Source organism: Olea europaea, chromosome 8 (genome assembly GCF_002742605.1).
Source record: "Olea europaea var. sylvestris chromosome 8, O_europaea_v1, whole genome shotgun sequence".
In the NCBI taxonomy this organism is placed as follows: Eukaryota; Viridiplantae; Streptophyta; class Magnoliopsida; order Lamiales; family Oleaceae; genus Olea; species Olea europaea.
This window is the reverse complement of record NC_036244.1, coordinates 13,736,370-13,754,830: the sequence shown is the minus strand read 5'-3', so window position 1 is coordinate 13,754,830 and position 18,461 is coordinate 13,736,370. Positions and strand designations below refer to the sequence as shown.

The 18,461-nt window shown below is 31.5% G+C and overlaps 1 protein-coding gene across 1 annotated transcript; it reads left to right on the top strand.

The window, feature by feature from the left end:
• Positions 1-7,914: 7,914 nt before the first annotated feature.
• Positions 7,915-9,662, top strand: LOC111398876 (ethylene-responsive transcription factor ESR2-like). The gene has a single exon (XM_023026021.1). It carries the CDS (start codon positions 8,058-8,060, stop codon positions 9,234-9,236), a length of 1,179 nt encoding a protein of 392 aa, XP_022881789.1. The 5' UTR covers positions 7,915-8,057; the 3' UTR covers positions 9,237-9,662.
• Positions 9,663-18,461: the final 8,799 nt, after the last annotated feature.

Here is an 18,461-nt window from a genome sequence, read left to right as displayed (position 1 = left end):
ACATATTAATTTAAAATTATTTGTCAATTAATATTTCGATGAACAGTCAATTTTAGATGGCAGATCTCAATTCTATCTAGGCAGGTGTGTGAAAAACCAAAATCTAAGGCTAAATTCGGCAAGCAGGCTTTATCAAGGATCATAAGTAAAAAAGTATTTAAAAAAAAATTAATTTAGGGACAAAATGATCAGAAGAGAGAGATTGCTACCACTGTCATTTGTCAGTGGCAGATATACTTATATTAATTAAAGTTTGCCAGTGATCTTAACATTTTTTTTTTTTAATATCCAGGTATCTACCTTATAGTGACTAAATCCTGGAGTTTATACCTTGGTCCCTCAAGCTGTAGACAGGTTAAACCGCAAGTTGTGTCCCAAACTGACCAGTGCTCAAGAGCCCCCCAACTGATCTACCAAAGTGCCAAGCAAGTCGTTTCCCATCTTTACACCTTGCCTTCCAGTAGAACTCCTGCCTTCCAGGATAAATCCTACCTTCTAGAAAAATATCTGCCTTCCAAGAGCCTTCCAGGAATCGAACTCACGACCTCTGATCTGCCAGCTTTGAAGGGCCCTCATCTTTGTCAGTTGGGATGTGCCCTGGGGGATATAGTATAGTAAAATCGAGTAAGCGTAAATATAAATATTAGTAAAAAATGTAAAATAAAGGCTTTAAAAAATCAAGCCTGAAAGATAAAAATGTAATTGATTAACATTATAAATTACAATATAAAACTAAAAATAATATCATAAAATTTGATGAAAAATGGTTAAAAATTTTACAAATTCATAATTTTTAATTTTTTAATTTATTATCGAAAATTAAATCAAATAAATTCGAAAATTTTTTAAAAAGAAAACTATATTTTAAAATCAACCACACCTCTTAAAAAAAAAAAAAAAAATTGATGAGAATTCTACATTTTCTCTTTACAGCCGCCCAGTCAATGGTCAAGTTACATTTTGCACCTCCATGTCTATATCAATATTATTCACTCTTGGTAAATGCATAAATGATTGCCAAAATTTTAATCACGATGTTTTATCAGTTTCTAATATTATTTTCCTATTATTTTGATTGCATAACCGTATGCATATATATTTTATAAATTTTCAACGCAACAATTAAAATTTAAACACAATTGTTAACCTTTCAACACTCTATAATTAAATAATGAAAAAATAAAAACCATAATAAAAAATTCTTTGACTGCTTATATATATAAATTAGTTAACCCTTCCTCATTGGACTCTTAGCGATAGATTTTTTATAATAAAAAGCAGCATAAAAATAGATATGGACTGAGGATTGGATCGAGCTACCCCTCGATCTACCCCTGTGTTTGGTTAATAGTTGGACATGATTGATAACAATGTAGTCAATTTTAAATAAATATGGCGTGAACATAACAATTCAGTCGATTGAGTATCATTAGGATATAGGATCTTGTCAAGAGCACAATGAAGAACAACAAAAGTCGATACGATTGTACTACATGTATATCACAACTTACATAATCGTGTATATACACATAATGCAGTAAGATATGATTTGATCAAAAAAATTTCGCTCTCTTTTTAATACCTCTTCTATCTATAAAACTTTCTGTAACTACTTATGTGCAAGTAGGTCGATAAACCGGCTTCATAATTGACCAATAGAAAATATAGCTTAAGTTATCCCATTTTTCAAAGGTCATGTTCATGAAAAGAGCTTTAATTAATAGTTACCAATTTTTTGGTATGATAACGGAAGCTTTAATTTAATGAAGCACATGTTTGATGTAAAATTTTTTAGAATAAACTTTATAAAAATAAATTACTTTTGAGGATGTGTTTAAAAAGATAAGAAAAATTATGAATCTACATGCAAACTATTTTACTCGTAAAATGTATGATTTAAAAAATTTCTACTAAATAGGGATATAATTTGCAAATGGCATATCATGATTACAGTCTGGAGAGGTTAAAATAAAATTTTGGGCTGAAAAATATATTAAAAAATTTGGAAGCTCATGGATGATAGTTTTCTTCATCGTATAGAAGAGATTTTTGTAGATTATAAGTTATGGATTCTAAGAGTGTGTGATTAAAAAGTAAATTGAAATTTGAGTAAGGTCTTACCGAATGTGTAAATAAAAATGATATTTAACCAACTTATAAAATGGAAAATGACTAAGTCAAAGTGAAGGAATGAAAATGGGTTATTTTTTTGAATATTGCTATCTAACACCATTGATATTACAATATCAATTTATGTGGTGTTAAGCCCCCGTTTGAGCCCCATCATATCTCATTACATTAAATTAAATTTTTCTCTCTCCTACTTTTAACCACACAATCTTTAATAAAATAATATTACACGTAAATCAAAAACTTTTTAACCACTCATTTTTCAAAAAAATACTATTCATCTCATTATAATCTAAAAGTAATGGGGCTCAAACGGGGGCTAAGTGATTAGCTTAATAAAACATAAAATTATTTAATTCATTTAATTATACCTCTTATTTAATATTACATTAGTGCTATATAGACTGATATTTTAACACCAATGATACTAAATTGTATTACTATATTTTTATATGTGATCTCAAATCACACAATCGTTTTCATGTCGCCAGTCATCTTATGACCTACTAGTATCACTCTATTTTTATATGTTATCTCGAATCACACAATCGTCTTCACGTCGCCAGTCATCTTATGATCTAAAACTGCTCTAGTTCTCATGCCCTTCCTTTCTCTCTTCATTCCTCGTATAGATCTTTCATCAAGGCTCAACATTGCTCGTTGTATGTTATGTAAACTTTCAATTTTATCGGGTTCAGGAAATTGCTCGACGCTACTAGGTCATTCTCTCCAAAACAGGAAACTGCTCGACATTACTAGGTCATTTGATGTAAATTTTTTAAAATAAATCCCCAAAAAACTCAAAGAATCTTGTCCAAACACCCTTGTACTGTAGAAATTAAAAGGCAGCACCAAGCCAAATGCCAATGCATCAGATCGATAATGTTAATTAGTATTGAAAGAGAGAAGTACAAAATAGACAAAAATCTATGAGTTGCTCCTATTTGGGTAAACAAATCTTGATTCTCTGCCACAATATGTATTTGATCAGAATTTTGCCAATATCAACTTCCAAACACAAGAGAAGGGTGCACAGTTTGAAATCTAATTTATTTAACCAATAACAAACACACACCTTCTTTCCCATGCATGCTATTGCTACCTAAGCTACCTAAAACTGTAATCAGGATTTTCAGAACCGTTAGATGTTTTAGTGGCAACTGGCAATATATCAAGTTTGTTTTCAATTTATGGTTATGCACAAACATATAAGACAAATCAAAATGAATACGATGGTTCCAAAACTGCTAGGTGTACAGCACGGCACATAACATAGTACACTTTCTTTGACGGTCCTCTCATATGGAGGAAGTGAAGCCCGCGATTAAAATAATAACGGGTCCAACCGTGTGAGAAGGCTATTAAACTAAGTGTACAATAGATGCTATACATTTAGCATTTTCCCACAAACAACCGCTATGCTTTTTCGACACGATTAGAAAAGGGTTGGAGGGAAAAAATTTTAATTTTTTAAATTGTCTAATGATGTATTGTTATGTCACAATATAAAGAATGATGTACATCTAACATAACTGAAAATATTTTGCTCATTTAACAAGATTTCGAATTCAATAATTAGTGGATAATTTTAATTTATCCTATTTTTATATGTTATCGTTTGAGAAAAAGTTAAAAGTGAAATGACAAGACCCCAAATGTCTTCTCAAGCATTTAATTTCAGTATACGATGGAATTATCTTCAGTTTCCCATCATCTCCGTGCTGGTGGGGGGCGGGGAGAGGGCAGGGGGCTAAAGCTAAACTAAAAATGTTCCACTGAAAAAAGCTGGTTTCATCACTGACAGGATCTCTTCTTGTCGTTAAAATCTAGAGGTGCTTTATTGCCCCCCTCCACCTTGGGTGGCGTCTCCGCCTTTCTCAGCCATCCCCCACCGCCGTTTACTCCGCCGTCTATATCACTCTCTCTATCCTCATTTAAAATAAATGATTTGGACACTTTTCTGTCTCATGATAAGAACTACTAGTTTAATCAATTGTCAGCTACCTCATTTTGAACAAATAAAATACAAAATTAATTACAGTTCATGTTTAATCTCAATATTTCAAAAATGAATTCATTGATTTTTCAAAATTTATTTATATACTATTTATAAATCTATCAAACAGAGACTTAATTATTTCTTCCTACAAATTAAATTCATTGATTTAACTATGAGCAAAGATTTAAAAATTAAGAGCATTTTCAAAAGACGTTTTATTTATAAAGAGTATTTTATGCATTATAGACATCATTTATAAATTATGAGAGTAAAAAAATATATGTTCTCTAATAATGTTTTCTATTTTGACTTTTCATTTTGCTTTTCTCAAGAAATTTTTATCGATTTATTCTCATATTTTAATTAACACAATTTTTTATATGTCAATGACCAATCAATTTTAGGGCCCGTTTGGTAGGGATTTTGAGAATTGATTTTTTGATCGTTAGAAGAAAAGTGGGGTCCACATGTGAGAGAAGAAGTCAAAAATTACGGCTTGAATAGTAAAATAATGGTCAAAAAATCAATTTTTTGGGGCAAAAAATTCCTACCAAACGGGGCCTAAATATGTTTTGAATAGTTGAAGAACTATAATATTGAAATTTGTGATTAATTAACTGTAAATATTGTACTTTAAAATAGAGAGTGAGTTTGGCACTAAAATATGGAGAATCTAACCCTCTTTATTTTAAAGTGTCCAAATAGAGATATACTTGAAACTTATTATTAAGCATCAACTTTTTAAAATAAAAAGTATTTTGTGTTATTCTTTGTATTTGGAGAATTTTTTGAAAATGAGAATTAATTTTTTGATCGTTAGAGAGAAAAAAAAAAGTGGGTTTCACATATAAGAAAAGAAGTTAAAAATAATGATTGAAATAGTGAAATAACGGTAAAAAAAATTGATTTCTTATGGTAAAAAATTACTACCAAACGGAAACGATATAAAAATATGTATGGACAAAGTTCCCTTCTTTTTATCTGACAAATTTTAGTTTCTATCGGCCAACAGAAACCCTAAATCACATCCTATAAATAATAACCCTATTTGCAGACAAGGCCATGTGAAGACGATCACATATCCCCTTGCTTTTCAAACCATAATAAGAATAATTACTGCTACTAACAACAAAAACAAATTAAAGAAAGCACATTTACCTGCTGCTGTAAAAGGGCAATTCAGAAAATTCATAACAAAAAAAAAATTACCTAATAAATGAAATATAATAAACTATACACCAAAGTGGGAGAGACAAAATCTGAGCGCCGCCAGTGTAATCATTCAGAGGGGGTTAAAAAGGCGACTCCCTTGAAAATGGCAAAAAATGGCACTAAACTTGTTGCCCGAAAATCGCGATTCTATTGATTTCGTGTTAGATTTTGACGTTTTGATGCTGACCCTTTTTTCTATAATTTTTTTCCCTATCAATAATTCTAAGAAATTTCGGTTACATGGAGTAACGTTACCTATCGGTATATGTTGGTATCGTATAATAATTAGATGACAATGGAGTGACATCTCCAATGGTACTCTAAATTATATTTGATGCTACCAAAAATCGTACCTGAGCAATTCCAAGCAGGACGACTGGTGGCGAGCACGAACGTGTTCTTCCGGTACCTGAAACAAAGGTGTCGAGGTGTATCCTCGTCGCCCTTCCGATGCTTAATTTAGAATATGTGCGTGAGGCTATGGACTGAAAATTGTATATATAGAGTACCTGAATGATGAGTTGAAACCATGTATTTATAGTGTTAGGTGGTTGAATCCTATTAGGTTTGGACAATTGGGGAATCTTTATCCCATAGAGTCCTATCGAAGGTGGATGTTTGACATGCATAACAGGTGTGGGATCAGTACAAGTCTAACAACAATGAACTCCTCTTGCATCTAGAAGTCTTGTGGGGTATTAAGTGTTACACGTCATTGTTCGTAGGAGGATGTGGTATCATTGAGGTAAAAAAGCATGAGGACATGAATACCGAGGACTCCACTTCCCGACCTCATGGTATGATTAGGAGAGAAGTCGAGGATATTTTTCCATATCCTCGGGAATACCCGATGAATATATTTTTGAAGACTGAGTTGGGGAGTCATCGGGAATATGAGGTCGAGGTAAATAGATGGACCATATCAATATCTATAATGCGATTTAGATTTTCAAAGTAATTGAAAACCTTTCCAATGGAGAAATACAAAGGAAATGAAAAATTGCATTTTTGAAAAAAAAAAAAAAGAAAAGAAAAAAAAAAGATGTAAATTAATTTTTATTTATTTTTAAATCTACTTGTGGGATCCACGCGAAGAGAAAATATCATATCATTCACAACCACAATAGGTCGAATTAGTTTTGGCTTATCCCTTACTTTCTAATGTGTTCAGCTAAGACCACTTGACAACGATCACATTGGTTAATAGAAAAATATATCCCAACCACGTAGGTGGTTAATTTGTTGGCGCTACCTTTACTCAAAATAGGCTCAAGCAATTTGGGAACGATAGGCGAATTTTATTTCAAGGGGCCTTAGTTACAAAATGTACATACATACATACATACATACATATTGTAAGAAGAACGGAAGGGTGATATTCATATCTTTTATAGTCATTAAGCCAAATAATAAATCAAAATCATGAATACATTATTTTGGATTTCAAACATTTGATAACAAAACTATAAATAAAATCTTCAAATAACTAGACTAAACCCCTGTTTATTTATCATTCTTTTCCCATTAAAATAGAAAAAATATGATCGTTATCTATCATATCAAATCATCAAATTTGAATTTCCATCTCTTGTGTGAGCCTCATACCAACAACACTTTTCATTCTATTTTTTACAAAAATGATAAACAAACGCCCTTTAACTAGGTTTCTTTCTCCTTGCCTCGTGAAGGGCAATTAGAACTATTGTGTACTGGCATTTTGTTTCTAAAAGGTATATTGTAAACAAGTTTTGAGATACTAATTAAAAAGTACATAGAGAAATCATACGCTCATATTAACAAAATCATAGTGATGGTCATAATATTGTATTGATTGTAATCCTGTCTAGTATTCACCTATGACAACTTTACTTTTAGATTAATCAATCAAATTTTCAATAAAAATAAATAAATTAAGGACAATAAAGTAAGGCTTTTCGCATTTAAAAGAAGAACAAGAGAAAATGCTATAGTTGGGTTAAAAATTGATGACCTAATTGCTTTTTATTATGTTTTAAAAAATACGATTTATTACTATAAACAGTAAAATATAGAAATCTTGAGAAATTTTAAAGCCTTGCTAAAATCCGAGACCTTAGACAGTCGCCTAGATTGGCTAATAGTCGAGCCCATTCCGCTACTACTAGTTGATATGTTCATTTCATTATTCTCTATTTAGTATACCGGCACATTTATTCAATTGTCTTAATTTCCGCTATATTTATATTATGAATAAATTGTTCAATTGACTATATTAGTTTTGATCTGTCACTTGCTTCACTATGATTCCGTTGTACGATGATAAATTCAACGAAAAGTAAAATTAAGTTATTTATTTAATTATATCTCTAGTTTAAGTCAAATTTTAGTGTCACGTACACTACACTGATATTTTAATATAAATGAGGCTAAATAGCATTACTACGTTAAAATAAACTCCAATTTTCTATCATAAGGTACAAATTAAATCGATTTTACAGTATCCACAGATGTAATTTTTTACTTAAAATAATTACGAGCACATTAATAACTTAAAACAAAAAGGGCAATAATATCTTTCCTCTCCAAGAAGTGTACATTCTGGCTATAAATCCATCCTCCATCCCACGCTTCATCACACGGTTTCAGGTGCAAACTACTGCTTCTTCATAAAACCTACTCCAGAACTGAACCCCCCAAGCATTGATTCTTCTGTAAATTCACAAACAATTGATTCAAAATGGAAGAGGCCTTGAGGAGGCTTAATGGTTCCCACACACAGATGCAAGAACTCGACCAACTTCATCCCACCTCCACCGTTCCAAACCGGTGCACCAACGCCACCACCAATAAGAGGTCGTTGAAAGACGTTTCGACATCTGGTGGCACGATGAAGTACCGTGGTGTCCGACGCCGTCCATGGGGCCGTTACGCAGCGGAAATAAGGGACCCTCAGTCGAAAGAGAGGCGGTGGCTGGGAACTTTTGACACGGCGGAGGAGGCAGCCTGTGCCTACGACTGTGCTGCCAGAGCCATGCGTGGTTTGAAAGCAAGAACCAACTTTGTTTACCCTGCATCTCCGATACCCGCGGCGGATAATCTTCTCCCTCCGTATAGCTTCACTAAATCATCTCAGCCCTCCATTTGGGACCTGAGTTCTCGCCAATTTGTTTCATCTAACCCTAATCTTGTGGACTTCCATGAAGCTTCTTCATCAGCTGTAACACAGAGAAGCAATTCTCTTAACATGGTTCTTCTTCGTGATTTTCTCAACTCTAGTTCAAACAATTCATCTTCATATTCTTATGAACAAATTCCTATTTTCAGCTCCTCTTTAAACCCTAACAATGGATTTGTGGGATCTTCTTTTGAAAATCTGCCGTGCAATACCACTGTCCAATCCAGTACTGTCAATGCAACCATAGTTTCAGATCAAAACTTTAGGAGTGGTTCAAATTTGAGTCTACATGATCAATCAACTTGTTTAGGGTTTTCATCAAGAAATCCAATCACCACCGTCGATCAAGCTGACTGCATGGATTTTTTCCTCCCGGAGAAGCCTGATTCCGGCTTATTGGACTCTGCCTTACATGGGTTTTTCCCAAAACCTACGGTGGTGAAGGCTGAGCCACCGCCATCATTTGCTTCTCAGGCGAATGAATTTACTGCAAAGCAATCACTGGATGATGTGAAAACCTCTTTTGGCAATGAGCGTTTAGGGTTTGTCTATGAAGGCCAAAGAATTCCACAGCAGTTTCAAAACTTCAACATCACTCCTTTTGGTATCGAATCAATTTCTACGCCGGTATACACTGATTTTTCGGCCAACATTCAAGCCACACCTGCCAGAATGTTCTCTGATATCTTTCAGTATCCTGATGCACTCGGACTCTTCTCTGCTAAGGTGCAGAATTCTTGAAGAATCTAACGGTTTCTATTTATATATTTCAAGAATCTAAAAGAAATTATCTTTATAGTTTATGCTGTTGTCAAGAAAATGTTACTTCAAAAAATGGCTTTATATTTAATAATTTAGAGTACTAATGGTGAAAATGGATCTTCAAAAATATGATGTACTAGTGAAGGAAGATGATGTCCCTTTTGATTGATTGTCTTTCTTCTTAAACCTTATTGTAATCATTTCTAGTTTTTTATTCTAATGCAGTCACAAAATTCTACCATAATGACTCTTTTGCGTAATATTTTGTTACCGAATTGGATTAAGTAATCAAAATTTAGACAAAAACGATTAATTTAGACGAAGACAACTTTAATTTCGATAGCTAGATTGAAATTTCGTTTAAAGTTTCCTGTATTTCTTGTTAGGTCCATGTTGTTCAAGTTCAGTGTAATGTGTAAATGTCTGTTCATTTTTAAGTACAGGCGAGTTCAATTTCTCTAGATCCTCCATGGTAGAAAAGGTCGTACGTTACATGCTTTGCCTTTTGGGGCTTTTCTTGAGTTGACCTTCGATTTCTATAAAGCTGCTTTGTCCAGCCTTTTATTTTATTTCATTAAATCTATTTATTATAAACTTAAATAACTTTAGTACTATTTCCTATTAATTTCCATAGAAAAACGAAAAACAGAAAAAAAGGACTGTCTATCATGTCTTAGATTTTGTTGGGCAGATATGCTGCGGGTTCCTTGCAACCCTAAAAAGCTAGGAAGGCCCGTCAGATTATGTTTTGTAACAGGCAACATTGGTCGAAAATACTTGCACCTTTTTTCCCCCTTTCAGATAATTATTATTTTTAGATCAAATATCTAATATAACTTTATTAAAACCTAAGTTCTGTCTTCAAATCAATCTTGTTTCTAGTAGTCATTTAATGGAAATGAGATTTCATGATCCCTTAATGTTAAGCACACCAATCAATTGAAATTTGAATGCTATTTTGAAATTTAGATGGATCAAATTGATCCTTTGGTTGAATGTGTTTTGATATAATAGTAAAACTTAGATTCAACTTTAAAAGCTTTCTTCGAAGAGTATGTTTGTTTATTAGGTTAAATCCTAATTTTGAGGGTCCTCACTGTCCCGCTCCTATAGTATCGCGAGGGAGGTAAATTGCGAGATGTGCCCTAATAAGCCAGGGAATAAGAGTTTGCCCGTACACTGGTGCCCACAGAAAGTCAAATTTCATATTTCAGGAATTGAACCTCACACTGCGACTGTCAGTAAGGTTGAGACTACCTCACAAGAGTATGTTCGTTTATTGTTTCGATATTTGATTGATGTATAATTTTAAGTAATTTTTTAAAATTTAGTAAATAATGCTATTAATATTTTCTTAACATAATTATTTATCGTGAATTGGTCGATCCAAGTATATGGAAACTGAATTATGAGTTATACAAAAAATCGGCTAATGTCTTCTATGTCATGAAAGCGAAAATATTATAAATTAACTTCAACAGAAAATAATATAATTTATTAGTGGCTATTGCATAATGGCTCGATCAAGTTGGAAGGAAAATACAATTTTTGGGGAACGACTTATACGAAGAAATCGATTTTTTATGAGTATAATGTATGAACGTCATCTCATCAATTTAACCCAATAAAAAACTAGGTAATTGACAAATCATGTAATTCTTCTTAGAAAGAAGAAGATTAACGGATAAAAAAAAAAATAAAAAAAAAAATAAAAAAATAAAAAGAGGTTGAACACAAATTTTGAGGGCTCCCACCGTCCCTCCCCTAAAACTTTGTAAGGGAGGTAAATCGCAGGATGTGCCCCAACAGGTTAGGGAACAAGAGCTGCCTGTACACTAAAAAAAAAAAAGGAATCGAACAAGGCATAAAACATAAAATATAACAATTATTTTGTTTAAACTGAACATATATAATTTTGTTATAAGAATAAACGGAACTCATCAACGACATTGTTGCCAAGTTTTGTTCAAAGGAAGAGTACGAATTCAAATCTTTAAAAGTGTTGCATTAAAACAATGAAAACATAACAAATATTATTTTGTTAAATGTAGTTGCAAAATTCAAGAGATACCATAATGGTTAAGCTTATGACAACCGTTGCTTGAGATCACGGTGTCGAAACCTCGTTTGTCCCGGTTCCTATTGAATTTTGGTAAAAAAATTATAGAATAAAAATAATACATAACAAATCACTTGACAAGAGATTCGAACCTGATGCTACAAGTACCACTTATGCTATCCTCACCAACTGAGCTACAAGGCTATTTGAAAATATGATCAATAATCAAGAATATAAGGTAAAAATTTAGTCTATTGTTAAAAAAAAATAATAATAATAATCATGGGACCACCGATGGGAGGATGATTAGAATCCCTTCGCTGTAACTGGCCATGGCGCTGCTGCATGAGTTGCAGGTGCTGCATTTGAAGCTGGTGTTGGTTCTCCCTTGCTTTCATTTGTTGTGTCTAATGGATGTCAACATGAATTAGAACAAGTTAAACACAATCCATACACAAATATGGCATTTTGAAGAATATGTTTCTTCCTTGCTTTCATTTGTTTGTCAAATGGATGTCAACATGTATTAGAACAAGTTAAACAAAATCCATACACAAATATGACATTTTGAAGAATATGTCAATTGATGTGTAACACTACAAAGAAAAACAATTATTTCAGAAACTTCAATATAGGCTGCAGCTGCTTCAGAATGTTTCTCATTTGTCCGTGCAATGAAGATGTCCCAAAAGACGGACCACCATTCAAAGAGAAATCCTTCAGGTGCATCAATAGCTACAGATAGAAGCCATATGATAAATACACTCTAGAGCATCTCAACATAAGTTTTTTGCTATGTTCGACATCAAGCTTAATCTACCGTGCAAATTCAAAGGATCTCTTAGACTCTTACCTACAGAGTCTTTAGCAACCTTCCCTTCCGTCATGAAAGCTTTTGCAGAATTATGCAATTTTCTTTTCAACAAATAATCGTGAATGTAAACATCAAGCCTGGCAAAAATGGTAACACAAAGGAAATCTCAATCAATAATGCAATTGCCTTATCGGCTTTGCTTGGTGTACATAATTTTTTGTACATCAAGGTGTCCCACACTCACATGAGTGGGGCCCAATTAAATAAAATATTCGAGCGGGCTCCACCCCAAGTAAGTTTATGGATAACTTAATGTGCAAAAAATTATGTATAAGTAGTGTTATCCTTGCCTTATACATTACATTTATACTCCGACACCTACATGATCAAAATTGGAAACTCTGTCCCAGTGTCTGGAAAATGTTGGGCAAGCAAAGGAATTCAACTTCTGACAAAAATTTTTGTTTCGCTTGATTCGACATTAGTGTATGTAGGTCGCGTCCCTACACAAGTTCAAGACTTGGTGTATAATTTTGGTCTTTGATATGCACCCCTACGCGAGCACGTGGAGAGAGCTTCTATGTTACATATTATTATACTATTCTAAAGTGTAATCATGGCTATGTTTGAGCCGCATTCTTTTAGAAAATACATTTTTTAACAGTGATTTGACATCATTTTAACTACATGTTTCAATAAAATAATATTATACGTAAATTCAATTTTTTTTCTTATTTTCCAATCACACATTCTCCATCAATCTACTATTTCAAAATACATTCTTTCAAAATAATCTAACTCATACACAAGTCATATATAAAGTAGTCATCGCTTTCATCATGTTCCTATGTGGGATACACTTAATATGGTTTTCCCTCCAATATAAACCTTCTTTCAATGGTCTTCTATGAATTTCAATTTCTCATTCACACGTTTATCATTTTTGGCAAGTAAACATATGATTTCAATGTGCTCACAAAAGAGAACACGCATCAACTTTGACATTCCGAATTGAACCAACGGGTCCTTCCTAAAATTGTGCCAAATTAAGCTTATCCAAGCCAATTTTCCAACATATCAATCTTGATTTGGCTTTTAACCGAGTCTCATCTAATGTGTTTAACTTTTGTTGTTTCCCGCTCACAAATTTATTTTGGATTAAATGTGAAAATAATAATAACATATAAACAATTTTGAGTTACTTTTGTTAACAATATTGACATTTTAAGATAAAATTAACATACTATGATTAGAACATTTTTACCAGACTCTCATAAAGAGCATTTTATAAATAATAGAGATCAACTTTAAATTTAAATATTTTTATACACTCCAATGATGCTTTCTATTTTGACATTTCATGTATTGGTTTTCCTTACTTCTGTATATTGTTTTTTATTTGTCAATAGCCAATTAATTCAAATATGATTTGAATAATTTAAAAAGTAAAGTAGTGACAGAGCCATACATTCTTCATTGTGGAATAAAAAATTAAATTATAATTATTTATTTATTTATTTATTTTTGCAAACAACATAACCTTAATGAAAATAACTCAATACATTACTATAAAAATAGCCTACGTATTTTCTTAATTTAAAATTATCGTATAATTATATTGTTATTAATATAAAACTATCTTTAAACAGTCGAATCTACAATTCAATTGTGTGGTTCAAACCTTGCGTTGAGCATCTTGAGGAGTTTGGTATTGATATGGAGAAAAAAGGAGGTCGATCGATGGAGTCAATGCAGATAAGCTGGATAGAAAAAAAAATTATGTATTAGTGTTATCCTTGCCTTATACATTACATTTATACTCCGGCAAATACATGATCAAAACTGGAAACTCTGTCCCAGTGTCCGGAAAATGTTGGGCAAGCAAAGGAATTCAGCTTCTGACAAAAATTTTTGTTCCGTTTGGTCCGACATTAGTGTATGTAGGTCGCGTTCCTACACAAGCTCAAGACTTGGTGTACAATTTTGGTCTTTGATATGCACCCCCTACACGAACACGTGGAGAGAGCCTCTATGTTACATATTATTATACTATTCTAAAGTGTAATCATGGCTATGTTTGAGCCGCATTCTTTCAGAAAATACATTTTTTAACAGTAATTTGACATTATTTTAACCACATGTTTCAATAAAATAATATTATACGCAAATTCAAAATTTTTTCTCATTTTCCAACCACACATTTTTCATCAATCTACTATTCAAAAATACATTCTATCAAAATAATATGGCTCATACACAAGTCATATATAAAGTAGTCATTGCTTTCATCAAGTTCCTATGTGGGATACACATAATATGGTTTTCCCTCCAATATAAATCTTCTTCCAATGGTCTATTATGAACTTCAATTTCTCATTCACACATTTACCATTTTTGGCAAGTAAATATATGATTTCAATGTGCTCACAAAAGAGAACGCATCGACTTTGAAATTTCGAATTGAACCAACGGGTACTTCCTAAAATTGTGCCAAATTAAGCTTATCCAAGCCAATTTTCCAACATATCAATCTTGATTTGGCTTTTAACCGAGTCTCATCTAATGTGTTTGACTTTTGTTTTTGCTGCTCACAAATTTATTTTGGATTAAATTTGAAAATAATAATAACATATAAAAAATTTTGAGTTACTTTTTGTTAACAATATCGACATTTTAAAATAAAATTAACATACTATGATTAGAACATTTTTACCAGACTCTCATAAAGAGCATTTTATAAATAATAGAGATCAACTTTAAATTTAAATATTTTTATACACTCCAAAGATGCTTTCTATTTTGACATTTCATGTATTGGTTTTCCTTACTTTTATATATTGTTTTTTATTTGTCAATAGCCAATTAATTCAAATATGATTTGAATAATTTAAAAAGTAAAGTAGTGACAGAGCCATACATTCTTCATTGTGGAATAAAAAATTAAATTATAATTATTTATTTTTGCAAACAACATAACCTTAATGAAAATAACTCAATACATTACTATAAAAATAGCCTACGTATTTTCTTAATTTAAAATTATCGTATAATTATATTGTTATTAATATAGAACTATCTTTAAACAATCGAATCTACAATTCAATTGTGTGGTTCAAACCTTGCGTTGAGCATCTTGAGGAGTTTGGGATTGATATGGAGAAAAAACGAGGTCGATCGATGGAGTCAATGCAAATAAGCTGGATAGAAAAAAAATTATTTGAAAAAAAATGACAAACCTGGTTATTGAAAAAAATGACAAACCTGGTTATTAGAGATTTTTTAAACTTATTTTTTAGTATTGACTCTCTCAAATAAGTAACGTATTGTATTTAGAATCTTTTGAATTGCTCTTATAGATTAACAAACTTAAATGAGTAATTATTTAATTCATGTAGAACTCAAATAGTGGCTGAGTCTCTAGATTGATGTTAATTGACAAAAGTATTTCATACACATATGTAGACTGTTAAATATGGATAGTTGGAAGTATTTATAGGGAATTATTACTTAACCTGGTATAAATATTATGGTAAAACTCGACATTGCACGAGATTTTTAGGAAATTAAAGAAAATCGAGTAAAAGTGTAAGTTTTGTACATAATTCAGTTAAGGGGACCAACTTGACACTAATTTGAAGATGAAGGGCCTTAATTGTAATTTTAAAGGATATTAGATGGTTAAAAGACGAATTCATTGGACCAAACTATAAAAAGAAAAAAGTACAGTGTGCCGTGCGATCACATGGGAAACAAAGCTCTACGATCGACTGGAAAATACAAAACAGAGAGTGAAATGACTACGCCATGCGATCGCACAACAATATACAATGTGATCGGATGGTGTGATCCAGGGACGGATTTGGGGGGGGCAGGGCAGGGTTGTAGTCCCTCCCTCTCAGGCCCAACAATTTTTTTTAAAGATTTTTATTTTTTTATTTTTTTTGGTAAAAAATCAAATTTTTATGTGCAATTTTTTTTTTCCACGTAGCAGCTCGGTTTGAAATTTTATAGTTCGATTTTGGATCCAATCCTGGATCCGTCCCCGGTGTGATCTATGAGAAAAAATTGTTTCATTTTCCGTTTTGTCCAGGGTTTGGAAAGAATTTGGTTAATTACTTAAACTAATTTGGCCGGCTAATTTCATTATTCTTCATTCAAGAACATGTAGAACAAGGCTATGAAGAGATTCAAGGCAATTAATATCAAGAGTTTGAAGATTCAAAAGCTTGTAATTGAATATTATTAGCTAGAAATAATTTGAAATTAATTAAAGGCTTGTTTGAAAGTGACGCACGGCTGAACAATCTAGATGATAAAATAGGTAATCGTACAATTTAACACCTTTCTAACTATTTGAATTTGAAATATGGATATTTGGGGTCCTGTTTTAGAAATAGATTTAACCTAACATACACTTAAACGTCAACGAGTTCAATGTTAAAATCTTCTTCAATGGTATACTAAAACACGCTCATTTGGTGTAATTTTTGAAGTTTTTCATTATGTTTTCGCCCTTCATTTTATACTCCAGTAAGTTTTAATTATTATTTCCTTTTTATTCCCTTTCATTGTTTAATAATTTAATTTCATTATTATTTCTAACTTTTATTTATTTGTAAATTCTAATCAAGTAATAAATAATAACTATTGAATATATTAAAATAAAATTACTCACTAAGACTCAAAAGTTTCAAATAGATAACTAAAATCTAAACAAAATTAGCACTAGAACAACATTAATATTGAAAAATAAAATTAAAAGTGTAACTTTTTTTGTACGATAAGTGTAATTTTTTAAAAGTATGATACTAAGTGTAATTTTTTGTTTATTGTTTTAATAAATGCAAATAGTTCATTATTTTTAATTTATTCATTTTAGTAATATTGTCACTATTTGGTACAGTTAAAAAAGTTGATTAAAATCTATGTCAAAATCAATAATAAATTTTAACTACACATTTAATAGGACTCTTCACGTATATTCTATCATATTTATAAAACTCTATTAAAATTCTAAATTTTATCTAAACTAAACGGGGCAATATAATTTGTAATTAAATAATTTATGAAATAAATAATTGTGAAAAAATAAAAAATGAGGAAATAAAAGAAATACTATTCATTTGATGTAACTTATAGAGATGACTTTGTAAAATGGTGAGAAAGTTGCACCAATTTGGTGTAAATAATTGGGGATGCTCTAAGAATAATTTTTAACAAGTTTTGAATCTAGATTTAAAGCTAAGATAAAAAGAACTTTAAGAAAATTTAATTTGCAAGTCAATGTCATTATGTATTCGTTTGACGGTATTTTTGAAAAGTCAAAAACTATTTATGAGACCAAAAAGTTATTTTTTTGAACATGTATGAATGGTTTTTGAAAATGATTTATATGATTAGAAAAAGTTTTTAGAGGAAATTGACTAAAAGTAGCTTCCTCGAGAAGCTTTTTTACAAGAATCATAAATCTTGTCAAACGAACCATATATTCATTTAGCCCTTGTTTGAGCTCCATTCTTCTAAAAATTCATTTTCAACTACACATTATTCAATAAAATAATATTACACGCAAATCCCAAATTTTCCTTAATTTTTAACCACACACTCTATCAATCTACTATTCCAAATGCATTCTTCCCACAAAATGTATCTCAAACAAGTGCTTAGAGATAAAATAAATATATTTATGCTTGGTATGCTTCTCCAACCACCGACCAATAAGGTGCAAGAGATATAAAACAAAATTGGATTATTAGTAACAACCATAGAGTAGTTTCATGAATGCATGGTATGATAGGCTCAACGTAAGCACATTGTACCATTTTTCAGAGTTTTTAAGGACTAAGGAGTAACAAAAACTTTGTTCCAACGTCCAACATTGACATGAATGCTCAACGGGTAACAGCAGACAATTTTAATTACAACTTTGCTATAATTTGCTTCTGTAAAATTCATTACTGAGTATTCAACACTAGACTTGAGTGTTCTTGTTTGGTTATATATAATAAATTAATAATGCATACTAATGTTGTACCCTTTTGAATTGGGGCAGTTGCCTTAACGCTCAGTATATGGGGATGGTGGGAGAGGGAATTTATTTATTTATTTATTTTTCAGGGTCGGGAGGGGGGCCGTGGGGTCTTTGAATATGTTAACACATTTAGGGTTTGTTTGATTCCAAAGATGGAATTGAATTGAATTGAAAACGAATTTCAGGGAATTGAATTGTTTAGAAATTATTTTCCTGAGAATTATAAATTATTGTGTTTGATTGGGATAATTTTCCATGTAGAAAATGTTGAAATAAAAGTATTTTTTGATCTCCATTTGA

Coding starts and splice junctions, on each gene's coding strand:
- LOC111398876 (XM_023026021.1), top strand. CDS start 8,058: ATGGAAGAGGCCTTGAGGAGGCTTAATGGTTCCCACACACAGATGCAA.